The 19,380-nt window shown below is 56.2% G+C and overlaps 1 protein-coding gene across 24 annotated transcripts in view; it reads left to right on the top strand.

Annotated features, from left to right (window-relative positions):
* Positions 1-19,380, top strand: part of CACNA1G (calcium voltage-gated channel subunit alpha1 G) — a 61,967-nt gene that overhangs the window by 40,869 nt on the left and 1,718 nt on the right. For 3 of the 24 annotated variants that reach the window (XM_042255802.1, XM_042255801.1, XM_042255807.1), the window contains 15 exons: positions 130-256; positions 1,721-1,846; positions 2,403-2,492; positions 3,289-3,502; positions 5,248-5,301; positions 10,185-10,336; positions 11,096-11,205; positions 11,911-12,044; positions 12,330-12,400; positions 12,527-12,605; positions 12,699-12,820; positions 13,155-13,508; positions 16,219-16,353; positions 18,200-18,377; positions 18,706-18,875. In XM_042255802.1, the coding sequence (XP_042111736.1) occupies positions 130-256; positions 1,721-1,846; positions 2,403-2,492; positions 3,289-3,502; positions 5,248-5,301; positions 10,185-10,336; positions 11,096-11,205; positions 11,911-12,044; positions 12,330-12,400; positions 12,527-12,605; positions 12,699-12,820; positions 13,155-13,508; positions 16,219-16,353; positions 18,200-18,377; positions 18,706-18,875 (2,116 nt within the window). Of the gene's footprint in view, positions 1-129; positions 257-1,720; positions 1,847-2,402; positions 2,493-3,288; positions 3,503-5,247; positions 5,302-10,184; positions 10,337-11,095; positions 11,206-11,910; positions 12,045-12,329; positions 12,401-12,526; positions 12,606-12,698; positions 12,821-13,154; positions 13,509-14,181; positions 16,048-16,218; positions 16,354-18,199; positions 18,378-18,705; positions 18,876-19,380 lie in introns of those variants that run through there. The other 21 variants (XM_027974722.2, XM_027974720.2, XM_027974732.2 and 18 more) reach the window with 15 other exon arrangements.

The following is a 19,380-nucleotide window of genomic DNA, read 5'->3' as shown; positions in this document are numbered from 1 at the left end:
AAAGCCAACCTCTTCCCTCCACTAGAGCCCAGGATGGGGACCGGTGAGCCAAGATGGGAGGGGGTGGCAAGCAGGGCAAGGGAATGTCTGAGCCGGGAACCCCTCTTACCCGCCTCCCTTTCTCCCCAGGGTAATCAGCCGGGCACAGGGGCTGAAGCTGGTGGTGGAGACGCTGATGTCCTCGCTGAAGCCCATTGGCAACATTGTGGTCATCTGTTGTGCCTTCTTCATCATATTTGGCATCCTGGGGGTGCAGGTTTGTGGGGGCCCAGGGCCAGCTATCAGCAGAGACCTGAGCAGTGGCCTTCCTCTTGGCCTGGATGCTGTGGCTCCAGGAGCTGCTGCCACCTTTATCCTAGAAAAGCCTTGAAGCCAAAGGCCCTCGGGCTCCTTCGCCTCCTGGGCATTTTGCAGAAAACTGAGAGCCGGGAAGCGGCCCGCAAGGGGAGACGGCCTCGAGGGGCTTCTGACCAGTGCCGCAAAGGCTGCCGTTCTGCCCTCTCATGCACTGCTCTGAGTGCAGACGCTGGCCTTGGCCTGCAGTCTGCTCAGGGGTCCCCTCCCTTCCTTCCCTACTGGAGCCAGTGGGCTGCAGGCCAGGCCTGGGGATCCAGGGCCCAGACAGCTGGGCCAGGTTAGCAGTGAGCTGGCAGGCAGGCTGGTGCAGACCCCAGACGAAGCAGTAAGTGGGGGCTGCTGGGGAAACTTGGCCTCTGGCCCAGGGAGGGAACTTGGCTTTGGAGGAAAAAGAAAGGGAGCTGCCTGCAGGATTTAGCAGGCACCTCCAGGAGCCAGGGGAGCCCGTTCATCCCTCTCCTCCAGAGTACCCCTCCTCGCTCCAGGCTCCAGACATTTCAGCTGTAGCATAGACGGCTGGCTGTTGGGCCAGAGGGAGCTTCTGGTTGGCTGCCCGCCTCCCTATCCCCTCCTTTGGCTTCCTGGGGTCTCCACTCTGCCTTGGGCAGGGGAGGTATTCTTGGGTTTCCTCAAATTCTCTGGCTCCAGAGACCAGGCCAGAATACATTTGCTAAGACTGTGTGGTGCCTCTCTGCACACGCGGTGCCCCTTCCACTTCTTACTTCTGGCCTACTTAGGCCCCTGGTCCTCCTGTCCCTCAGTCCCTTCCCCACAGTCATAGCCTGGTCCGTTCTAGAGTGAGGGTGAGCTTTCCAATCAGAAGGACCTGAGCCTGAGCCCCCTTTTCACCACCTTCTGGTTGTATAAACTTAGTGAGTGAATTTGCTTCTCTGAGCCTCAGTTTTCCTCATCTGTTGAGTGGAATCCATATACCTTGCCCGCCCCCACCTCTAAACCAGATCTCTTGGCCCTCCTGCAGTGTGTCAGATTCAGTGGGTCTGGGCTGGTCCTGAGAATTTGTATTTGCAGCACGTCCCTGAAGATGCTGATGCTGCTGTCCAGGGACCCCACCTGGAGACTCACTGGCCTCCCTCTTCGTAGGAAATGAATGACTGTCCCCCTCCTTCCACCCTTTCCCAGTCCCCTCCCCTAGGACCTTTCCTTCCTCTCCAGGGACTCTGCTCCGAGGAGCCTGGAGGAAGGGGTGCCTACAGGGGAGGTTACTGTCAGTGTGTCTCTGACTTGACCGAGCACCTGGCCCTCACCTAGGGTGCACCTGGAGCTCTTAGGCCCCAGGGCTGGTCTGGGCTTCCTGTGCTCACAGCTCACTTCTTTCTGTGTCTCTGGTTATGTGTGTGTTCAGCTCTTCAAAGGGAAGTTCTTTGTGTGCCAGGGCGAGGACACCAGGAACATCACTAACAAGTCTGACTGTGCTGAGGCCAGTTACCGGTGGGTCCGGCATAAATACAACTTTGACAACCTCGGCCAGGTGAGTCCCAGGCTCTAAGGTGGAGGTGGGAGAGGGGGCAGGAGTCTGGGGAGGATGCAAGTCCATGCTTAATGATGCATGCGGGGCAGTTCGCTCACCTCTGTTTCATCATTAGTGAATGGGTCCTAGAGGGATCTCCATGCAGTGAGATGGTGTATTTCTTTAGCACGGTACAAGGTGCAGGTGTATTGTCAAGATGATTCTTTTTCTCATTCCACATTCATAGAAATAGAAATGTAGAGAATGAAATAGCTCGCTCAGTTTTGCTGGTTTATTTCCCTGCCCCACTCTGGGTTTGGTGTCTGGATTTCCAGAACTCTGGGGCCCGTTGCTCTACCTGGCTGAGGTCATCTCCCATGGTTCTTCTGGCTTCATAGCAGCCATATGGAGCCTTGGGGCATAGAACTCTCATGGAGCCTGGAGTGTGACTCCGGGCTAGCCTCTGAAGGCCTAGGGTCCCTCGAGCTATTGCCAGGAGGTGCTTTGGGGGTCACTGGTGGGTGTCTTGGCTATACATCCTAGGTTTCAAATGGTCCTTTCCTCCCCTTCCCCCCAGGCCCTAATGTCCCTGTTCGTGCTGGCCTCTAAGGATGGCTGGGTGGATATCATGTATGATGGGCTGGATGCTGTCGGTGTGGACCAGCAGGTAGGGCTGAGGTGGGCAGTATCCATCTTTGGACTCAGGTCACTCACGATGGGCCAGCTCCAGGTGTGATGCATGCAGGCAGTGGATAGAAAGACAGCAAAGCAGGTTGGCAAAATGCCATCCGAGAGGTATTACATCTTAATATCAGAGGCTGTAACTGGTGGCCTGAGGACAAATGTGGGCTTGCTTTATTGGCTTGCAACATATTTAAAATTTTAAATTAGTGATAAACAATTAAACAGTTTCCCTGGTAGCTTATATGGTGAAGGATCTGCCCACCATACGAGAGACCCAGGTTTAATCCCTAGGTTGGGAAGATCCCCTGGAGAAGGGCATGGCAACCTACTCCAGTATTCTTGCCTAGAGAATTCCATGGACAGAGGAACCTGGCGGGCTACAGTCCATGAAGTCACAAAGAGTCGGACATGGCTGAGTGACTAACACTGCCACTAAACAATTAAAAATTGACAGGTTTCACATGAAAAATCCAGATTTGGGTCTGCTCAAGTCCAAAGATCTGGAGACACTGGACTTGCATTCCCTAAGGGCAGGAGTCAACTGAAACAAAGAAGCAACTCCCCCATTTTGGATAAAACATCCACTGTCTTCTTTGCCACAGTCCCCAAACCTCTCTACCAGCTAACACCAAATGCACACCATTCATTGACATCACCTGATGGATCTGTGTATAACTGAGTATGCAGGCCCTGTCTTAAGGAACCCAGGCTGGGGGGCAGCACCTGTGACAGTCATCCTCAGGCTAATATCTTCACTTGTCCTTCCTGCTCCCCACCAGCCCATCATGAACCACAACCCCTGGATGCTGCTGTACTTCATCTCGTTCCTGCTCATTGTGGCCTTCTTTGTCCTGAACATGTTCGTTGGCGTGGTGGTGGAGAACTTCCACAAGTGTCGGCAGCACCAGGAGGAAGAGGAGGCCCGGCGGCGGGAGGAGAAGCGTCTACGGAGACTGGAGAAAAAGAGAAGGAGTAAGGAGAAGCAGATGGCTGGTCGGTAGTCTTTCCACATCTCTCTGAGTCATACTTGACCTTGGCCTTGCGACTGTAGAGGGCCAGGGGCTGGGGCTGGGGCAGGGAGAAGATGCTCCCACCCCCTCCCCACCTCCTTCCCCTCAAGAGCATGTCAGCCTTTAGAGCCTGCATGAAGCAGACCAGTTCAGCCCTGTGGGGTAGGGGAGCTCCCCTCTGAAGACCTCCCGGTCTCAGCATCGTGCTCCCCAGATGATGCCAGTGGGAGCTGATGCACAGTCCCTCCCAGCCTGACTCTGAGAGGAGCCTCATGGGAAGAAAACCCCGTTTCATTGCCCTGTGCCGGTATCCAGGGACCCTGACCTTGGCACTTGGCACCTTACCCACCCCACGGTTGGCGAGCAAACATCTTCAACCTGTGGCTGCCCAGTGTCTGTAGCTGATGGGCAAGGCCTTGGCAGACTGTGCAGATGGACCGTGGCGTGCAAACCCCAGACCGCTCCTTTCTCCCTGTTTCCAGCAAAACTCCCTGGCTTCCCGACTGTCTTTTTTTTTTTTTTTTGCTAAGCTGTTCAAAAATACCCACCCAGCTCAGGGAGGGTCTGAGGTCACAGGAACTCTAAACTCATGACGCTCTGGCCTTAGACCCTTTAGCCCTTCATCTACGACCTCCAACACCTCTTGCCATTGACCGGGTGAGGCCCCTACCCCAGGCCTCCTCACACTCCTACTATGGGTGGCCGAGACTAAGCGAAAGACTGCAGATTCCAGGACACGAGGCGTGAGTGCGGGTCCTGTTGTGTCCCCGTGTGTCTCCAGGCGTGTCTGCACTTGAGTCACCTCCCAATCTCAGGGCTCCTGCCTGTCTGTCTCGTACTCAACAATCAATCAGTGTAACTCTCTTTCAGTCGCCCACGTCTCTCTAAGTGTCTTTATGTGTGGGTTTTCCCAAGCTTTTGTGTGTCTGTCTCTGTTTCGTCTGCGGGTTTGCCCTCTTCTCTCCACCCTTTCACAAGCCGTCTTCCTTACGCTGATAAGATGTACGTGGTGCTCCGCGTTTTCCCTTTGGTTTGTTACAATGTGAGCACTATCAAGCAGGTGGAGGGCTGCGGTGCCCCCAGCCCCTGGCTCTAGGGCATCTGGAGCCAGGGGAGGGCTGTTGGGGGCTGTGAAATGGAAGCGGGCGGGATAGAGCGCATGCTCCCTGTGAGAGGGGTTGCTCCAGGGTTAGGACACTGACCTCTAGGCCGCAGCTCTGGGATAGGGGTCGCATCTTTGCTCCTGGTGGACGACTGAGGCTGAGCAGGCGTACTGCCCCCAGCAGCGTGCTCCCACCCCTGCCCCGCCTGCCCCTCCTTGCAGTCTGTCTTCTCGGCAGGACATCTGCAGATGGAACTCTTTTGGCAGGAGGTGCCTGTGGCCCTGCCTGACCAGCTGGCTCCCCTTCTGGGGTCTGCAGCCTTCTCAGGTGCAGCTGAGGCCACAGCTTGGGGAGTGGACATCTGTTCGGAGGACAGGCTCCCTCCTCTCCTCATGCCTCCAACTCCCTGCCCCTGTGACCCTGATGAGCTGGCCAAATTGCTCAGCTTCCTCAAGTGCCCTGTGTCCGAGCTTGGGGCTGGTACTTAGGGCCCGCCACCCTTGCTCAGCATGCCCTATTCATAGGCAGAGTGAGGGTCACAGCCCAGGGGGAGTGAGCTGCTGAGGGGGCCCTGCCCAGCCCACCTGGTCCGGTCAGTGACCAATGTCGTGTTTCATTCTTTTAGATCTAATGCTGGACGATGTAATTGCTTCCGGCAGCTCAGCCAGCGCGGCGCCAGGTACTGCGTCTGGGGTTGTGGGTTCCAGGGTATGGCCCCGGGCGGTCAGGCCCACGTCATGTGTGCGGGCGTCCTCTTTGCTCCCTCTCCATGGCTCACTGATTCTGCCTTCTCAGGGTGAGGGGTTCTGGGTTCTGTGGCATCCCGTAGGCCTGTGCTAGGTGGACAGGAGGTGAGGGCCTTCTCCCTCCCCTCCAGCCAGCTTCTCTTGGTGGACCCTCCTTGTCTGGCCAGGCTTTTGAGGCCCTGCTCCCAGCCCTCTGCCACCTCTTCCCATTCCGGTTCCTCCTCCTGGGTCACACAGTTCGATTATTAGAGCTGCAAATCTCTCCCGCCTCCTTTTGTCTGAACGGGAGACTTTGATCCAAGCAAGCAGGATGAGAGGAGCAGAGAGGGAAAGGATTTGTTTTAAAAATGTAACAATGAATAATTGAACAGACTCATCAATAGTTAAGTAATCACAGTGGCCACATCATTGCTACAAACAGCAGGAATTGGGACTGGAAGATCTGAGTTAGCCACAAGCTTCTCCCCCAAAAGCCAAAGATTTGGGAGTGAGTTGGGTCATTTTCTTTGAGAGCTGTGTCTCTGGGAGGGCCCTCCTGGTTTTGCCTGCACCCTCCCCCACCACCCCCCACTGGTCCTCTGGCCCCTGCTCTCCCAACACGGCCCCCAGACAGCGGTTCAGAGGTTTTGAGAGTCTGTGAAGTGTTGTGGGGCCTCATTACAGCCTCCGATGTCTCCACCCTGTGGTTCCCAACCTGATTGTCCCTGAGGGCCCCCCTTGTCATCTTCTACAACAGACCCCACAATGTAAAAGACCTTCTCTGAAGTTGAGAGCATGTCAGTAATGACTTTGTTTCACTGGTTTTGCTAATCAAAGGCACATCTAATTGCTAATCAGGACTTATGAGCTGCAGAATCTTTCACGTTGAACAATAGCAAAGACCATTTTGCTGTTAAATTAGTCTGTGGGGTCTTAGCACAGGCATGTGTATGATTGCATTTAAGCTTTTAAAAATATTGAAAAGAACCTCAGGACCCCCATGTGACTGCCTCCTCAGGCTGTTGAGGGCTTGGGACTCCAGACTGGGAACCATGGGCTGTACCTTTCTCTACTTTTCCAAATTCCCTCAGAAGCCAGCCTCCTGCAGACACTACCCTGTGGGTGCTGGGCTGCCTGATCAAAGGGGACCCCCTGAGCCGCCATTTGAGAGGTCATGCCTGGGGCCCTGGGTGGAGTGATGATGTTTGGCATTGAGAGACCACCCGGGGGCTCAGGAGGCTCCAGCCGCTTTGTATCTGGATTGCCTGGGCCCACATCTCTGAACTGGGCTGTACTGTGAGTTCCTGATGTTAAGCAATGAAAGGAGGGTGAGGGGACATGGCCTTCAGCTTCTCCCTTATGGGTTCACCTGGTCTGTACGCTGATGTGTCCACACAAACACACTCACACCAGAACACCATGGGTCTGGCCTCAGAGGCTTCTGCCCCAAGAGTCAACCATGCAGATCTCCATGGCCCCCGAGATCATCTTCTGACACACCCACTAAATGATAAGCGCTGTCTTGACTCTCACACTGCACCCCATTCCTGGGACATTCTGCCATGCTCCTGTGGGCCCAGGCAGGTCTATACACTGGTCACAACAGTGTCTCACCTTTCCTGCTGGTGATGAAGACTCAGAGACCCCAAACAAGGGCTCAGACCACCCCTATGCCTCTTACCTATACCTGTTGTTCCACATGGTCTATACTAGAGTTTTTCAAACTTTCCTGTGCCTAAGAATCCCCCAGAGGACATAACTGAGCCCCACCTTAAAAACTCTCACAGTGTTCCAGGGTAGGACCTGAGTGTCTACATCTCCAGTCAGCTTACAAGGCATGGCAATGCTGGTGCATCAGGGTACCCAATGGTGTGATGGGGATGAAGTCACACCCACTAGTCTGGAGTTGCTAGGAATCAAACATGTGCACCATACTTCCCTGCCAGCACCTCTGCCACCCTGTGCTGCCCCCAGCAGGAGCAGAGTAGCCAGATCCCAGGGAAAGGCTGAAGGGAAGAGTCTGCTTATCAGGAAAAAGACCTGGTCCAGCCCAGCTTCCAGGTGGAGGGAGAAAACAGGGCTGCTTCCAGCACCAGATCAGCTCCCCTCGGCCTCCTGTGGCACCTGCCTCCAACTTGCCCTCTCTCCTTTTACCAGGACCCACTGATCAGGCCTGGCTACAGCAGCTGAAGTTGGCCTCCGTCTTGGGGGCCTGTGTCCCTGGGAGTTACCCCTGCTTTCCTCCTATTCCACCGCTCCCCTTTGCAAACCTCTGCCCTGGCTGTGCCTCGGGCTCCCAGTGACCCCTACTAACTCACTGTGCCTATGGCTCTCACTCACAGCCTTGCACCCCCTCCTGCGCCTCTCCTCTACTCCTGCCCCTGACTGGAGGCTGGGCAGTCCCGGGGGGTGCTCTTCTCCTCACTGTCTGACTCTGGTAGTTTCTCTGCCTGAGGTAACTCATACAGGTAGGAGGCAGGGAGACAGGGCCAGGGCAGCCGAAATGCCAGTGACCACTGGTCAAGACCCCCTCCTGGGCTACAGCTGGAGCTGTCAGAGCAGCAGCAGACCCCCCAAGGCTTGCCCCGGGGGTCTTAGTTTCTTCTCTGAGCCCTGGTTCTTGCCTGTAGAACCGAGGACCAGAGACAAAACAGGTGACATCATCCAGAGCGCAATAGTGGGAGCCTTTGGACAAACTTCGAGGGCACCCTCTGGGCCAAAGCCCCGAGGCTTTGTGTCTAAACCCACCTGGCAGCTGGTGAGGGACTTTTCAGGTACTGGCTTGGTCGCTGCCTCACACATAACTCTTTGATAGGCCTCCTCTCTCTCTGTAAAACAAAGGGATCGGCCCAGGAGATGCTTACCGGGTTGGCCCTGGTGCACTTTGGACCTGGGCTCTAATGGAGGGATTTCTGGCAGCCTTGGCACCTGCTGGTCTGGGGTCAGGGCTGAGGGTGGAGGGATTCTGTACGCACCTCAAGGGCCTGCGACTGGTCTCTGTGAACAGATGCCCTGCCTCGGTCGTCCTGCCCCACCTTCCCTCTGGGCCTCCACCCGCTCCTTGGGCTCCTAGAGCAAGGCCAGGAGGAGGTAGCGGCAGCTCCATCTGGCCTGGGGCTGCCTACACAGACAGACTGGGGTGACAGGGTAGGGGGGACTCTCTAACCTGTCCTCTGCATGGTCTCAGCTAATAACAGGGCTAATAAGGAGCCGCTTTTTCTAACCTAATTGTATTCAAACATTTTAGTTAATTCTCCATTCATATTTTAGCATAATGGGATCGAGTGCTCTCGGCACTTATGGAGATTAATGCAGAGAAAGAGTTCCAGCTGCTAAGGCAACGCTGGGCGACTAGCGCCCTCTTGTTCTGTGGGTACTGAAGGAAGGAAGAGGCTGGCTCACCGGGTCTACCTGTCGTGATCGCATCGTTGTGTGGATGACCTGTGGCCTTATGTTGTCCCCTGTCCCTGGCCTCTTCACCCCATCTTCCTGGGGGCTCAGAGGGCCGCCTGAGCAAATAAAGTCATGGTTGGCTGGCCCATCTCTGGAAACAAAAATATGGCCTAATGCATCCGACAGTGCACCAGATCACTGGGACTTTCTGCCTCTCGGTTATCCACACCTCAAGGCTGATGCTGGAGCGCGGCAGCTGGTGAGGCTGAATGGGCAGCTCTTGGGCACTCTTCTTCCTTCGGCCTTTGGTGGGGGCCCACCCAGGCCACTCCTTGCCTCAGTTTACCTCTCTGTTTAATAGTCCTGCATGGGAAAGAACAGTTATAACCAAGCTGGCCTGAGCCAAAGCTTCCTGCCGCCCTGGCACAGTCCTCAGAGGCTACAGCCCTGGCTGGCTTCCGCCGTAGACTTCCTGAGGGGGAAGAGCTGTCTGGGACCTGAGGTTGCCCCCCAAGGCCCCCATGCGGTGCCTCTTCTTTCTTTGTGGTTGCCTCTGATGACATGTATCCCCAACTTGGTGTGGCCTTTCCTCACACCTGGAGGAGGGGCCCCCTGTAATCTCCTGCCCCCAGATTTGTTCTGCCTGCTTAGTAGGTCAACCTGGTATGATAATTTTTATAACTATGTGGTTCACTAATTACAAGAGAAATATGATGCCTCTGACAGATCTCAGACAGTGCTTCCTGCTTCCAGCCCAGCCTGCAGGGGAAGCTGCCCTGGTCCCCAGGAGCAGACTGGGCACTGCCTCATTAGAAACTGGGTGAGCCCTGTGGCCTCCCCTCTGCCCTCTCCTGAATGAGGGTTCAGGAGTCCCAGGCCCTGCCCCCACCGTGGGAGGCGCTCTGAGAGGGTCGGTGCAGTCAGCCAAGAAGACGTCCAATTTCCAATCTCCGGTTTTATCTCCAAATCCCAGCTCTGTTGTAATCTCCTCTGCTCCCCTCAAGAGTCTAAGCTTGGTAAAGGAGTAAGAGCCTTCACCTCTCCATTGATGGAGCTTCCTCTGAAGCCAATAAGATCAGTTGTTTTTCGTCTATTGATCGGACCTCACTGCAGAACGCCAAGTCGAGGGTGCTACGAGGGGCTGCTGGATTTTGGAGGCTGCTTCGGGGAGGGGGCTCACCCGGTGTCTACTGTGGGCGGGGAGCCCCGCATGTCGTGACCCCTTCTGTGCCCAACCACAGCCAGTAGAACAAATGCTTGAAGGGGAAACACCAAGAGAGGGGCTCCTGCCCAAAAAGAGCAGTGCGTGGAGCGCGAGGATGCTGATGACGCTGGAATGTTTCAGCTCTGGCATTAGAGGCTGGTGGCTGTCAGGGACTGTGGGTGGAGGGGGCACAGTGGGCAGGGCCCAATGGCTGCTCTGTTCTCCCTGCTGCCCCACCAGAAGCCCAGTGCAAACCCTACTACTCAGACTACTCCCGCTTCCGGCTCCTCGTCCACCACCTGTGTACCAGCCACTACCTGGATCTCTTCATCACGGGTGTCATTGGGCTGAACGTGGTCACTATGGCCATGGAGCACTACCAGCAGCCCCAGGTAGGACTGAGCGACTGGCCGTCTGGGCCCCACCTCGTCATGAGCCTGGGAGTGAAGCTGGCCCAGCCCGAGGCAGGGCGCCTCAGGCCAGTGCTTGGCCCCTACAGGGGACCCTCTTGCACCACTTGCAGGGACTTGCAAAGGTCAGTCTTGTCTTGGTCTGACAGGTGAGGACACTGAGGCTCAGAGAGGTTAGTTGACGTGACCAACTAACTGGGAAGTGAAGGACCTGGATTCTTCACCCAGCAGATACTTGTTACCTTAAATAAATAAAGATGTTCAGTGTTCTTGACCTGTGAGGATAAAGAAGGCAGATCTGTGCCTACCCTTTTGGAATTTAGATCCTAGTCAGTATCCAGCTCCAGACCTCACCTGTGATCTTGCTACTTCTCAAATCAGCTTCCGTCATCTGCCTTCCACATCTTAGTTTTCCCATCGGTAAAATAGGGACACTGAATTGACAATGCAAAGACCCCTTTCACTTCTAGCATTCCATGCCTTCCAGCACATTCTCATGTGATCTCTTCACCATCCCTCAAGGAGAGAGATCTTTCAACACAGAGTTGGGATCATACATGTGAATGAGAACCTGCTCTATCCTAGAGTGGTGGCCAATGACCAGCCATCATGGTGAGAAGGGAGGGAAGTTCCCCTTAGGCTCACACTGCCTCCCAGATCTGGGAGGAATGATAGAAGGATCAGGACGGGCATCTTCCCTGGGCCTTAAGAGACCTTGCGTCTTGCCCCCATCCCTGCCAGATCCTGGATGAGGCTCTGAAGATCTGCAACTATATCTTCACTGTCATCTTTGTCTTGGAGTCAGTTTTCAAACTGGTGGCCTTTGGCTTTCGACGGTTCTTCCAGGACAGGTAAAGGGGAGTGGGGGGTGAGGGATGGAGGACTGGGCACATGTTTCCCAGGGAGATGCCCCAGGGGATCTAGTGCCTAAAGGCCTTTCTTGACTCTTCGGGTTCAGACTCCACTCCAGGACCTATGCAGGGCTGATGGTGCAGTGTGGGTGGGGGGATATCCAGGGCCTGGGAGATGGGAGGGGAGAGAGGGAGCCTGCCAAGAAAGGGCCTGGGGACAGCGAAAATCAGGGTGGCCTAGACTGGAGCCAGACTGCCTGGACCAGATCTGAATCCTGGCTCTACCACTTAGAAGCTGGTAACTTTGGGTAAGTTACTTAATCACTTAATCTCCCTCAGTTTCTTCAGCCATAGAATGGGATATAATAACTGCATCTACATCACAGAGTTGTGAAGATTTTGAGTTCCTATTTGTAAAGTCTATCAAATAGCGCTTGACACAGAGCAAATACTGTAAAAGGACTAGATAAAGAGGCAAATGAGTCAAAAGGAAACGCAGAGGGCCTAGAGCTGAAGTCCTAACCCTACTGTGGTACCAACTGGCTGTGCGACCGTAGCTAAGCCACGCCTTCTCTGCAGGACGGGAAGGCTGGACAGGCTGGCCTCCACTCTCCTTTCTGTGGCTGAGAATGTGCCACTCATGTTGCCACAACTACCCCCTCCTCTGCAGTGCCCCCTTCAGGGAGCTGTGTCCTGGGCTTTCAGGTGGAACCAACTGGACCTGGCCATTGTGCTGCTGTCCATCATGGGCATCACACTGGAGGAGATTGAGGTCAATGCCTCGCTGCCCATCAACCCCACCATCATCCGCATCATGAGGGTGCTGCGTATTGCCCGAGGTCAGTGCCGGCTGCCTGCCCACCATGGCCACTCTTCCAGGGTGACCTGCTCCAGGGGAGACAGCAGAGGGCAGCTCTGACTGGCTAGGGAGGAGGTGGGTGTGGGTTCCATGAGCCTTTCTTCTAGCCTCTGCCAAAGGGGAAGGGTGGGGGTGAAGCCATGGCAGCTTGGCTGGCTGGGGCTGGCTGTCCCACCAGCCCCGGCCCTGGCCCTGGCCCTGGCTCCACCAGCTGCGTGGCCTGGGACCTAGAGGGGCTGGCTCATGACATTGTCCTGTTCTGCAGTGCTAAAGCTACTGAAGATGGCTGTGGGCATGCGGGCACTGCTGGACACAGTGATGCAGGCCCTGCCCCAGGTAGCTGGGAGGTGGGAGTGGGTGGGAAGGGTCCTCTCGGGAAGGAGAGGGTGCTCTCCAAAGGGGTGGGGGAAGCTGGCTCAGCGATCTGGTGGCGCCTTTTCCATTGCTCTTCCTCTTTTCCAGGTGGGGAACTTGGGACTTCTCTTCATGCTGTTGTTTTTCATCTTTGCAGCTCTGGGCGTGGAGCTCTTTGGAGATCTGGGTGAGTTGGGGTGGGGAGGGCAGAGGAGCCAGGGCTGGGGACTCAGGGATTCCTGGGCTAACTCAAGCCTCTTTCCCCTTCCTTCCTCCTCAGAGTGTGATGAGACACACCCCTGCGAGGGCCTGGGCCGGCATGCCACCTTTCGGAACTTTGGCATGGCCTTCTTGACCCTCTTCCGAGTCTCCACAGGTGACAACTGGAACGGCATCATGAAGGTGAGAGCCCCCACAGTGAGGCCCCTCCCAGGGCTGGCTCTGGCCTCAAGGAGATGGCCCCACTTCTTGGCTCAGGTTGAACCCGATGTGAACAAAAGCATGTAACCTTCTAGCCTCCATGCTGGAACACTCTGGGACTCCCTCTCCCCAGGACATTCTCTAAGTCACACCTCCCAGGACAGTGGCTAATGCTCTCCTGCCCCTCGGACACCAGCTCTCCCTCCTCCTGCCCTTCCTTGTCCCCTGCAAAGCTCTGTGACACTGGAGACCTGACTTCCTGTGAAAGCTCTGTCCACTGTCTTCCCAACCTCACTCTCCCAACCTGCCTCCCCAGGACACCCTCCGGGACTGTGACCAGGAGTCCACCTGCTACAACACGGTCATCTCCCCCATCTACTTCGTGTCCTTCGTGCTGACAGCCCAGTTTGTGCTGGTCAACGTGGTCATTGCCGTGCTGATGAAGCATCTGGAGGAGAGCAACAAGGAGGCCAAGGAGGAGGCTGAGCTGGAGGCTGAACTGGAGCTAGAGATGAAGACGCTCAGCCCACAGGCCCCCTCACCACTGGGCAGCCCCTTCCTCTGGCCTGGGGTCGAGGGCCCCGGCAGCCCTGGCAGCCCCAAACAGGGGGCCCCACATGCCACACCCCACACTGGAACAGCCTCCCACTTCTCTCTGGAGCACCCCATGGTGAGCAGAGATCCCCCCTCCGCCTCTAGAGACAGGTGCTGTGGGTGCTCAGATGGTGGGTGGCGTACAGGGAGTGGGCAGCAAGCAGACCCTAGGGCTCCTCCTGAATCATCTGACCCTCTGCCTCAATGCGGAGAGGTAAGCAGGCCCTAGCCTGTCCCCAGAGATGGCTGCCCACACTTGCAGCGTGGGGCCGCCCCAGCAAGCCACTGGCACACTTGCGGGCTCATCTGTCCCGGTGCCTCCAGCTTGGCTGGGACTTCCCTTCCTGGCTTTTAGGTTCAAGGTCATTTTCTGTTTCCTACCTGTTTCTCTCTTACCCTTGCCCTGATTTTGCCAAACTTCCTTCCTCCCTGACCCTCAACCTGCCTGAGGCCATCTCTCAATCTTCCTTCCTGATCTTTCTTTCCCCTTCTCTCCCTCTGGGCGCCCGTTTTCCACCTCCTATCTCTCCGTCCTCCTCCCACACCTGTCTCTTGCCCACCTTCCCCACTGCCCCCTTTGTCTCTCTCTGTTGTTACTGTTACGTGTGTGCGTGCTTGTGTGTACATACCTGTGACCTCCTCTTTTTCTCTGTCTCTTCTCAACCCCTGCCATGACGCTTCCCATCACTGCTCCTCTGACCCTCACTCCCCTGACTCTTTGGCTCCCCTTATGGGCTGGCCCTCCCCAGGAGAGACAGCTGTTTGACACCATATCCCTGCTGATCCAGGGCTCCCTGGATGGGGAGCTGAAGCTGATGGACGAGCTGGCAGGCCCAGGGGGCCAGCCCTCTGCCTTCCCTCCTGCCCGCAGCCCAGGCGGCTCCGACCCACAGGTTACTGTGTCCCTGTGCTGTGCCCCTTCCCCTGACTGTGCTGGGCTGTGCCATGCTGCGCCATGCTTCTGGGGAGGTGGGGCTCTTTCCTGCCCACTGGGTGTCTGGGGAAAGAACAGCTTTACTTCAGCTGAACTGGGCCTGGCAGGAGGTGGCCAGGGGTTCTTCAGGCTGAGATCCACCTCTGGAACACATAGTTGGAAGGTAGGGATGCCGAGATAACACTTCTGAGGGAGAAGAATAGATGGAGGAGGGGTTTGGAGAGGGCAATCTTAAGAAAGAACCTGGAAGAAAAGAGGAGCAGAAGACAAGTTGTCAGTGGGTTAGCAGATGGTCAGAGTGATGAACAAGATCCAGGAGAGGTGCTCTGGGGGTGAGTGCAGGTGGCCAGGGGGCCCACTGAGGGGCATGTCTTAGGCCACAGTCTGCTTCTTTTCTGGACCCACTGCCCTCCCCACTAGTTCTGTGTGGCAGCCTTTTAAGCTATGGAAACCGCTGGGCATGCTGGACGCTATCTGTAGCCTGTGGCTTCTGACCTGGCCCTGAGAGGGGATGGAAGGCTCCAGTCAGGAGTGGGTTCAAGGACCTCGTTTGAAATAAGACTTGGCTTCTTCCCCAAGCCTTGCATCTTCCCACAGCAGCACATGCTTTTCTCCTCCAATCCCATCTCAGTGCAGTCTTCTGCTTCCTGGGGTCCTCTTCCTTCTCCTCCTGGGACCTGTCTCGCCACCTTTGACCCCCTTCACTTGGAGGTGCACCCTAAAGCCCTCCTCCTAAGTCACGGACTGTAGGAAAGTCCCTGGTAGACCCAGAGTGGAAGCAAGGAGACAAGTTTCAGCTGAAAGCCTAGTGTTCCATGGGCCATGATGGATGATGGGCTGGGCAACCAGGTTCCCAGTACCTGGGACACCTGTTAGCCTGATCAAAGAAATGGACGTTGATCCTTAAATAGGAAGAGACCTTGCTCTAGGGTTCCTGACCTCTTCTTGGATTCAGGCTCAGATAGACTATAGGGTCCTGAACCTGGCAGTGACCTAGAATGATCCCTGAGAGATCAAGTCCATTCTTGAGTCCTCTCATCCTGAAGGAAGGTCATGGGGAAAGGTGCTGGGGGAGAAGAAGATGTTGAGAAGGTGACCAGGCAGTCAGCTCATCTGGGAGGCATGGCCCCACTCTCCTCCAGGGTCCTGCAGGCACTGAAGCCCAGCTGCAGATCCCAGGTGAGCCAGCCAGATGGGGTACTAGCCCAACTGAGTGTGCCCAATTCAGGCCAGCGACAGGAGAGCCCTCCCAGAACCCAGGCTGGAGAGGGCAGGTGGAAGAGGGCCCAGGAGGGGAGATGCCAGAATTCGAGGGCAGGCCAAGTCCTGCCAGGCTTTTGGAAGCAGAGGGAATAGGCAGAAAGCGGCCGTCAGGCTGGCAGCTTTGTCCCCAGCACGCCCTACGCTGCTCTGTCTTGCTGGGAGCAGAGAGGCGCTTTGCGGGCCTTTCTTCTTCTTCTTTTTTTTTTTTTTTCTGGTATCTTCTTTATAAGAGTCAGAAGCCCTCCCAGCTCCCTGCTCCCTCCCTGGATGGTGGTAATGTGGGAGGGGCTGTCAAGATTCCTGCAGCATCTTTAGAGCGTTTCCCTGTCTCCTCGCTTTGTCAGTTGCTCCAGCTCTTTCCTGCCTGTGCAGCCTCTCTGATCAGAGCAGGGGTTTGAAGTGGGGGGAGGGGAGGTGCTCTCAGTTTACTTGGGAAGGGGGTGGGAAGAGAGAAAGGAGGGACCTTCTCCTTCTGCTCTGTGAACAATGGGAAGAGGGACTCTGTGTGTATGTGTGCGTGTGTGTGTGCACATGTGAGAGTGCGCACTGTCCTGGTTTCTTATGCCTGATCATCTCTCTCCCTGTCTAGATCCCTCTAGCTGAGATGGAGGCTCTGTCTTTGACGTCAGAGATTGTGTCTGAACTGTCCTGCTCTCTAGCTCTGACGGATGACTGTTTGCCTGATGACACTCACACACTCTTACTTAGTGCCCTGGCGAGCAATGTACATACACACAGCCCCCACTGCTCCCCAGCCCCCCAGGGGCGGGCTGACTGCAGGGGCTCCGGATCCCTTCCCCCTCACTCTGCCGCCAGCCCCACCCAGAGGCAGCACTTAGTGCCCCAGGCTTTACTAAGGTCCCCCACTGTGGACAAAGAAATTAAATAAGATTCAACTGGGGCCTTGCCCAGAGGGCCCAGGGGCAGCAGTTGTGAAAGGGTTAATCCAGATACCCAAGAGGGACAGAGCTCAAAACAGAGGTGTTATCAGACAGCTGACCAACGTGCCTGTCTGGCCACAGAGTTGGTTTTTGAATTTGGAGCCCCGTGCAGGCCAGCCCTCCCCGTCCCTGCACCCCTCCTTCCCACCTCCCCTTCCCACCTCCCCCCAACATGAGCCATTCACCACCACACAGTGGGTGAGAGGCACATCTCTGCTGCTACCATCATGCCCTTCTCCACCCAGTGGGGGGGTTGTTCCTGTCTCCCCTGTCACTGTCCCTGGGTGTCCCCACGTCCAGAGGAGCTTCTTTGTGTTCTGACAGCTTCTCCACTTTTACCCAGCTCTCCCATCCACATCTAACAGTGAGCAGCCCCCTCCTCCCTACCTTCCCCTCTTCTTTGGACTTAAGGAGGGACAGGGGCCCATTTCTCGCAGCAGGGCTCTGTTGACCACTGATTCGGGGTCCCTGGGGTTCTTGGAGTGGTTGGCAGAAGTGGAGCCTGGGGCTGAGAGAGGAAGCAGAGGATCCAGACTGTTTTCTGACAGTCATTCTCAGGCCTGCTGGGACTACTTACCTGGCTGAGTCTGCAAGGGGACAGGAATCTATGGCCTCTCTGAGAACTGGGAATGGACATGAGAACTAGAGATGGAGAAATCTCTTGGGAACAAATTTTGTTTCCCTCTGTCTGGGATCAAAAGCTGATGACTGCCTTTCTTTGAAATTCGATTTTAAAAAATCCACTCTCATTCTAGTCTGTCCACTAAGGGAGGACCTGAGACCATGGTATCCAGGCCTTGCTCACCACCCACCACCTGCCAGAGTCATTGTTTAATTAAAGAGAGGTGGGGCGGTGGGTAAACCAGCTGTGACCCATCCCCTTAGTGTTCATCCATCATTCAGCTCACATTAACCTGGCCCTTGTCTAGTGCTGGGTGCTGCGGCTGCGTTAAGAACTGGATGATCAAACAGCCTCTGTTCTGCAGGGAGTCTCTGGCTGCCTCCTCTTCTACTCATTGGGAAGGTCCTCCCCGACTCATCAATCCCCCCACAGCCCCAGCGCAGTGATTGAGATAGGGAGTATGTGCGTGTTAAGTCGCTTCAGTCATGTACGACTCTTTGTGACCCTATGGACTGTAGCCTGCCAGGCTCCTCTGTCCACGGGATTCTCCAGGCAATCTCCAGGTGGGATGCTGAGGGCGGCTGGTGCTGTTAGCTTTTAACTCTTCACTGTCCAGCTTCAGAGCCTCTCAGTGAGGCCTTGAGTATGAGCTCTTGGGCTGCCTTCAGGGCTGGGGGCTGGGGGCTGCTCTCCCTCCTTTGAACACCTCCTCACCTCTCCGTCATCTCCAGTGGGAAGCTCCAAGATGTAATATGAATAGTTTTCTGGGGGCAGGGCGTCCTCCTACCCACTTCCTCTGTGTTTGGAAGGCTCATCCATGTGTCTGGTCCTTCTCCCCATCCACATTCATCCCATCACCACCTTGTCCAGGGAGGGGATGGGGGCCAGGGTCTGGACAGGGCGGTGGGCTTCTGAGTCCCATCGCCTAGCTCTGCCTCAGTCACCCAATCTGATGCCCCTCTTCCTCCTACTTCCCCCCCCCGCCCCCCGCACTGTTCCTTTTGCAGATGGAGTCCCCCCCTGAGGAGGTGCCCGTCATGCTGGGACCAGATCTGCTGACTGTGCGGAAGTCTGGGGTCAGCCGAACGCACTCTCTGCCCAATGACAGCTACATGTGCCGGGATGGGAGCACTGCCGAGGGGTCCCTGGGACACAGGGGCTGGGGGCTCCCCAGAGCTCAGTCAGGTACCAAGGCTGGGGGCAGGCCCGCTTGGCTCACACTGGGAGATCCGTCCTTGCCTAAGCTCAGTCCTGCCCTCTGGAAGGAGGGGTACTGAGGCAGCCAAAGAGGCCTCTCCTACCTCTGAGGAGCCCCCAGCCTGAAGGGGTCAGCTGCCCCTGCCTGAGGAAGCTCCCAGCCTGAGGGGAGCGGCTTTCAGTCCAGGGTGGGGATGGGGTGGTGAAAGCAGGGGCCTCAGCTGGGGGAGAGTGGACAGGGGATGGGAGGGACTCAGGTGGGGGCCAGCACATTGACTGTCCAGGTCTTTTCTCCCCTCACCACCTCCCCTCACAGGCTCCATCTTGTCCGTCCACTCCCAGCCAGCAGACACCAGCTACATCCCGCAGCTTCCCAAAGATGCACCCCATCTGCTCCAGCCCCATGGTGCTCCCACCTGGGGCACCATCCCCAAATTGCCCCCACCAGGCCGCTCCCCTTTGGCTCAGAGGCCACTCAGGCGCCAGGTGAGCTGGTATAGTGGGTGGGCAGGGGCCGGGGCTGGCCTCTCTGCTGGGAATCCTAGGCTGTTGGTGATGATGAGGCTTGCCACTTCCATTCTCCCAGCAAACATTTATTGTGTGCCAGTGATGTGCCAGACTGAGTTCTAGATGCTGGGGACACAATTCTAGGCAAAGCAAAGTGGTCTGTGTCCCCTTGGGGACGCAGAAGAAGCCAGAGACCAGAGGGGGTCATGGTTGTCCAGGGACACATGTCAGGTTGGAGATAGAACCTGGGTCTCTGGATTCCCTGTCCATAGGCAGAGCTGCCCAGCAAGTCTCTGTCCTTGTAGACCTAGCTAAGGGGCACAAGGCATGTTTTGGGTGTCTCCACTTTTGGTGACCCCCAGGGCCCAGCTTCCAGATCCCACAGAACAAAGGAGCACAGAACAAAGGCTCAGGTAGCCAGGTGAGGCCTGTCTGCCCCCCCGTGACAAGGCCGCTGCTCATGCTCTGTGTCCCATGTGTGAGG

The sequence above is a fragment of the Ovis aries genome, chromosome 11, assembly GCF_016772045.2.
Source record: "Ovis aries strain OAR_USU_Benz2616 breed Rambouillet chromosome 11, ARS-UI_Ramb_v3.0, whole genome shotgun sequence".
Lineage (NCBI taxonomy): Eukaryota > Metazoa > Chordata > Mammalia > Artiodactyla > Bovidae > Ovis > Ovis aries.
This window is presented reverse-complemented; position numbering and strand designations above follow the sequence as displayed.